Source organism: Bactrocera latifrons, unplaced genomic scaffold (assembly GCF_001853355.1).
Source record: "Bactrocera latifrons isolate USDA-ARS-PBARC rearing strain unplaced genomic scaffold, ASM185335v1 scaffold_47, whole genome shotgun sequence".
NCBI lineage: Eukaryota > Metazoa > Arthropoda > Insecta > Diptera > Tephritidae > Bactrocera > Bactrocera latifrons.
Window position 1 is genome coordinate 439,751 of NW_017537123.1, and position 6,290 is coordinate 446,040.

A 6,290-nucleotide genomic window follows, 5' to 3' on the forward strand; every position below is an offset into this window, starting at 1 on the left:
GTCGTCGAAAATTGCGATGAAATCGCTGAATTGGTCAAAAGAGACCGGCATAGTAGCAGCCGTAGTCATCAAAAAAATTGTATGAACAATTGAAAATTCAATAAAAATACCGCTAGAAATCCCGTAAGACTTTTTTGACAACCTAATATTTAAACATCTATACTGTCCCAAGCCATGGAATTATGAAAGATATCCATTTTTAGAATGTTTACTCTTATCTGCAGAATTTATTGAAATAAGGAAAGTTTTCATTTGCTTTTCCTTAAAAAAAAGCTTATATTTACTCTAAGCATCAATTGAAAGTATAAATTTCTCAGGCGTTATTTCAATACTGATTTGTTAAAATAAATAATTAGTAATTCATGCATTAATAACACATTTCTGTATGCATTTAAACAACAAATTATAGAAAGAAAAAAATCTAGTTTCACTTCAAAATAAAAACTATTTAAAAAGAGGTCGTCAAATAAAATTATAAACTTTGAACAATACAATACGTTTGGTTTAAAATAGTAAAATTAGTAAATTCTATTTGCACCTTACTGCACGTTGGTGTTCTAATGGTAACATCCAAACCAAATCTTTCGATCAACTCCATCGATGGAATTTCAGGGTTTTCAGCAACCTTTCTTCGCATAATTTACTTCTTAATAAAATTCAGTTTTATTTTGAAAGAAATAAAGCAAAACTAAAATTATAAATTTTATTCCAAATGTTTATTTACATAACGGTACGTCTTCATGACTTGCTTTATAAATTTATTCTTACCCGAAAATGGAGGAAGTAAATGAATGCTTTGAGGTCGTCAGTATGTAATATATTTAAACTTTCATTTGATGCCTAGTTAAATATACATAAATATGTAGAGTGCTTTAAACGAAACCTCAATTATATGATTGTTTATACATTTTTCGGGTTATAGGTTCATTACTATGAAGACGGCAACGTCCAACTTGTTTCAACCAAGGAGTTCAGGGAATCAGTGGTTGTATCTAATGAGCAGCAAGTGGCCAAGGAAGTTATACGTTTGATTGAAGAAGCTGAAAATGAATATCAATTAGCGATTTCAGAAAACTACCAAACAATGTCTGATACTACCTTCAAAGCGATGCGTCGTCTTTTACCAATTACTAGAACTAAAATTGACTGGGGAAAAATAGTAACGTACAGTATTGGTAAAGAATTAAAAACGCAATAAGGTTCGGGAGATATTGAGGGCGGAGAAAACTGTGAGAGGAATACCGACATATAAGAATTAAAATATTAAATTTCGGATTGCCCATTCAATCTTCTTATAGCATTCATAAAAGATCTAAATTCAAAAATCTACAAATTAAACGGGTTTAAAAAATAATAGATTTAAATCGAGAGTTTAAAAATTACAGAAACTCCTTGTATGTGTAATCCTATTAATCACATGATGATAATTTAAATGAAAAAATAAAACTCTTTTCATAATTGAAATATGGAATTTTGTAAAATTTTCAATAAAACCAACACTCTCAAAAGAGTTATAAATAAATATGTAATATATATATATATATATATATATGGTGACTGTTATTATGAATGGAGCATAAGAGAGCTATATTTTGGAGCAATTCACACACCATTATCGCCTTTGCCTTTGAATGCGGAAAATGCGTAAAGTAATGTATTAAGGTAGGTTTTAGTAAGAAACAAATTTGGACTTTTTCGACAACATGAAGATTTAGTAATTTTGAAATCTTGACGGCATACATGTATATATGAACGTTGGTCGCTCTCCTACTTTACTGTGTCGCAAAGAAGTCAAAATCACTTTTGCAATATATTAGTAAAAAATTTAATCAGTAAAATATCGAAGCTATTTTTATTTATTAAAACCAAATGCATTGATACTCTGCCTATTTGATAAAAATAAAGATATGAAATACATGAAACATGATGGGAATAGTAAAATTTAATTTAGCAAACTTTTTTTCTGAAACAATTGACATTTATCAAACGTTATTAACTAGTCTATGCTTAAAAATATATTCTTAAAATTCATACATATTTTTTAATAATTTTTTGAAGCAGATTCCTCTCTTTTGCCAACTATGTGCTCGGTTCCGATTTAAGCGATCTCTATGAATACCCCCTGAGCACCTAAGGAGCACATTAAAGTAATGAAGAAAATTGTTGTAATGTACAACTTAATCGTTGAATGGGGTTTTCATTGTTTCAGATTTTTTTATAAGAAAACGTTTATCAGGTTGGGAGCGCAACTCTAATTCTAAGCGATCGATGAACCAGCCCGAATCAGGTGTCCGATTCGCCCAGAAATACATTTTACCTAAAAAATAAGTTTGTAATCATTTGCCAATTTTCGTAATTTTAATTGAATACCTTTATCTTTAACACCTTTTACATGAACCATAAACTGGGCAATTTGCCCATCAGAAAAATTGCTGCTGTTACTTAAATCAAATCCAAGCTCTTTAATTGGTTCACCAAGCAAACTCGACGCACCTGGAATTACATGTTATAATATGTTAGCTATAAAACCATGATACATACCCTTGTGTTGCCTTAGGGTTTTTAGTGCTATTCGGAAATATTCAGAGTTTCTAATGTTATCTTCAATTTTATAACGCATGTACATTACAGCCGTAATGGAGGCAAATGCTCCATAAACAGCAATTTTTCCTAGTGTTTTATTTGAGGGAAATCGCATGATTGGAATTTAAAATCTGGTTATTTCATTGTACAATATTATTTTTATAGAATTCAGCGATATGGATTACTTTTTTTCTATTTTTTCGGTTGAATCAGCTGTAATCACAAGTTGCCAATATGGTAATTCGTAAATTGGAATTAAAAACACGAATTTTACGACATTTCCCGTGAAAATTGGTGCACGTTTTCGGAAAGGAGCTGTCCTGAACATTTACCTCTTTTAACTCACTTTTAGAAGATGAAAATTTTCAACTCTGTAATCCTTGCAGAGGAGAATACGACTCAACTCCTTCATAATATTAAATAAATTATTTTTTAATGGTAGCACTATATCTGATAATCAGCTGATTGATATAATTAAGGTTATACAATTCCAACTGCTCAGATCCTATTATTGGTGCTATACCCATGTTATTTAGTATCTCAGCTAGAATTTGTAAAATTAAAAATGAATGTTAATATTTTCACAAAATCAATATACGCTTTACGGCAAAATTTGATAACCCAATCATTATGGCGATCGTATGCGAAGCCAGCGTCTGGTGGGTAATATCTGACTGCTGTTGTCCTGTTTAATATTAAATAATATCATATTTCAGCTGCAATTGGAGGGAAAAAGAAGAAACTAGGAAAGCTTGGTCCAGTAATAGAAAAAAAAGAAATCCCTGTTGAGACCGATGCTAATAAACTAGTCAGTTATGTTTGTGGAAGCAACATCTTAAAAACCGGTGAGGATATTAAGGTATGTACCCACAATATTTGAGTATAAATATTTGTTGACTGTTGATATTAGCTTAAAGCTGATTCGGCATATCCTGACTGGTTGTGGTCTGTAAATGTTGATCGTATAATACCTGTAGAGGAAATCGACCCAGAAACAAAGCAATATTGGCGACGTCTTCGGAAGCAGGGTCTCAGACGGAACAATCAACTAAGTAAATTGAAAAAATTTTAGTTTAATATTTGTTATTCAATCGTATTACTTATACAAATTGGAAAGATAATAAAATTTATTAGTACTCTCCTAACAAACATACTCTTGTTTATCATTGAGTATATAAATCAGGGGTGACCAAAAAATTTATGTCTGGAACCACGAGACAATATCAATGACTACTACAGCAGCGAAATACTTCGATTAGAAATTAATATTTCTACTGAATAATAAAGCAATGGCTTATCATGCTAATTTCGAGTGATCCACCGGGGTTAAAATCCGCGCCACCACTAATCAACTCGCTTGTTGTGGTCTTTTTCATATTATTTTTAAAAATAAGTTCGCTCTTGTAAAATGATTAGTGCCTATACAACATCTGTAACTTTTTGAAGATTTTCAGATATAAAGTAACTCAACTAAAAGTGATGCCCCGGTTAACCGGGTGTGTAAAAAGTTTGGAAGAATAATCAACCGGCCAACATACTAGAGCGGAATGTAAACTATGTTTACTTAAACATTGTACATTACACCAACATATGGTAATATGCGTTCATATGTAGTTGAAAAAAATTGTGCTGCTTTTGAAAAAGGCCATATTCCCACCGTTGCCTGCGTAAGAAAACTACATTCTGTCAAAAACATAGTCTGAGACAATTCATTTTTTCCGTATAAACTTGTTTGAAAAATTTGGCTTGTTGCTAATTTATTAAAATAATTTAGTTTAATCCATTTAATTTTTACAACAAATTCTAGTGTAAATTTATGCCATTACCGTATAATGGCAGATCATTTTAACGTAATATACATATATGATACATAATTTTAAATTCTTTAGGAGCATATACTTAGAAGATCGTATCTCAATTAACTTAAGGCTATCAGTATAAATAATAAAGCGCATTTTTTACAATGCAATTTTTTTCAGATTTTTATATTATATTATTCTTTGAGTGCAAAACTTAGTTTTCCGCCTTTCGTTTGTCAGCCCTGAAAAAAAATTCATATGTATATTTGTTATTTGGTAAGTTGCTATTTGTCCACATTAAAACTTGTATCGCAGGCAGCAATTCGTGGGAATGTAGTTTACACGATTTAATAGTAGTTTAAAAACGCTGCACTACACACCAAACTTCAGGAATTTTTAATGTCAAGATATGCCTTGATTAGTATTTATTATGTTGCGCCAAGAGCTGCATATCTGTAAGATATTTGATAATGTGTACTTTTGCCTCGGCCTTCTGTCGTACCCCTAAAGTGTTCAGCATATCGGTCACTACCATACCAAAAGACTGATCCTCAGCGCTAACTGCTTGAGTCATTGAATTTTGAAATATTTTAATAGTATTTAGCATATTGTCGTGATTGTCCTCTTCGGTACGTTCTCGTTTTAGTGCTGGTTCATAAAAATACGGTTTTGAGTCCTTGGAGGCGGCGGTTAACTGAGTGTCGCCAGTAACTGTAATTTCTAAACGTGAACCTAGGTGTATAGTATTATGTTGAACTTATGTGGACAAATTTTACAAATTGTAAATAATTCGATACATACCATGCGGATGTGCTAGAGCCTGTGTTGATGTTGTGGCGGTGCCATTAAACGGTTGTGCAAATACATCCACTACAGCTTGTTGCTGTGTTTGCTGCTGTTGCTGTTGATTTGGATCAACTTGAGCAACCTGATTGTTGGTCTGTTGTACATTATTACATTTGCCTAAGAGAGATTCTCGATATTGTCTGCCAGTTTATTTAGTATATGGAATAGATAAGGAAATTATTAGATTTATAAACATACATAGGTATATGAAAATGAGCAACAAAGTACCTTATGGAATCTACAAGAAATTGCATTTGTTTGAAGTAACGCCAGCGAGATTCCTGACACAATTTCATCTCACGTGCAAATTTATCACGCAAACTTTTCCAACGTTTCGTACATTTTTGTTCTGAAAATAATTTATTTATAACGTGTTTTTATTGATCTAAAATTATTAATTTGTTTATATGTATATTAACTGCCACACTAATTTAGCAAAAAATAAATACATTTTTAATGCAAAAGCGTTATATAAATGTTCTATATGAAATTTTCAAAATAATGTCTAATGTGAACAAGGTATTGGATTTAAAAATTTAAAAATCTAAAAAAAAAAAAACTAGAAAAAATATCAATGAAGCGGTAGGAGGGAAACCAAGGAACGAAATGGAATAAAAAAAAATGTCACTTGTTAAAAATCTACATATCGTCACCTGAAATGCAAAATAACATATCATCAAAAAATTCGAAATTTACTGTCTTATTGATTACGTTTCACTACTTCAAACTACATACATAATATAACATATGTTCAACATTTTAATGTTCTATGGTCAGATATAAACCAGTTTTAACCAATATTAAAATTTTGTTTCACTCATGTTCCATTTTATTTCGTGCATTTCAGGTGACGATATACTGATAAGCCAGAGAACTTAAAGTATAGAGAAGGTGCAAATTGAATTTTGTATGATGTTCGATTTGGCGGCTAACAGAGCCGATAGAATTTGKGTAAGGAATTCGCCGTCCTCGCTGCTATTTAGCAGAATTGAGCGCGTGCGTGGCAGAAATATACGTAAAATGGCTGCGAATAAATAAAGAGAACAGCTTTGTAGGAAAATA

General features: G+C 31.4%; 4 protein-coding genes across 5 annotated transcripts in view; 2 read left to right on the forward strand and 2 right to left on the reverse strand.

Annotated features, from left to right (window-relative positions):
* Positions 1-1,464, forward strand: part of LOC108973268 (F-actin-capping protein subunit alpha) — a gene marked incomplete in the record, with an annotated part of 3,766 nt that extends 2,302 nt beyond the window's left edge. The window contains 1 exon segment of the mRNA XM_018940396.1: positions 923-1,464. Coding sequence (XP_018795941.1) covers positions 923-1,198 — 276 coding nt within the window.
* Positions 1,465-1,913: 449 nt separating this feature from the next.
* LOC108973269 lies at positions 1,914-2,883 on the reverse strand. Its single transcript, XM_018940397.1, has 3 exons — positions 2,542-2,883; positions 2,371-2,493; positions 1,914-2,317 (listed from the first exon to the last, which is right to left on the reverse strand). The coding sequence occupies exons 1-3, from the start codon at positions 2,696-2,698 to the stop codon at positions 2,178-2,180; spliced, it is 420 nt and encodes a 139-aa protein (XP_018795942.1). The 5' UTR covers positions 2,699-2,883; the 3' UTR covers positions 1,914-2,177.
* A 189-nt stretch (positions 2,884-3,072) lies between these two features.
* Positions 3,073-3,732, forward strand: LOC108973227 (39S ribosomal protein L54, mitochondrial). The gene is made up of 3 exons (XM_018940298.1): positions 3,073-3,242; positions 3,300-3,442; positions 3,494-3,732. Exons 1-3 carry the CDS (start codon positions 3,149-3,151, stop codon positions 3,653-3,655), a joined length of 399 nt encoding a protein of 132 aa, XP_018795843.1. The 5' UTR covers positions 3,073-3,148; the 3' UTR covers positions 3,656-3,732.
* Positions 3,733-4,679: 947 nt separating this feature from the next.
* LOC108973284 (transcription factor Adf-1-like) overlaps positions 4,680-6,290 on the reverse strand; it is an 11,107-nt gene continuing 9,496 nt past the window's right edge. Inside the window, exons 2-4 of one of the 2 annotated variants that reach the window (XM_018940441.1) lie at positions 5,457-5,577; positions 5,184-5,368; positions 4,680-5,102 (exon numbers count right to left, since the gene is read on the reverse strand). In XM_018940441.1, the coding sequence (XP_018795986.1) occupies positions 4,801-5,102; positions 5,184-5,368; positions 5,457-5,577 (608 nt within the window). In that variant the 3' untranslated portion in view covers positions 4,680-4,800. Of the gene's footprint in view, positions 5,115-5,183; positions 5,369-5,456; positions 5,578-6,290 lie in introns of both variants that reach the window. The other variant, XM_018940439.1, reaches the window with a different exon arrangement.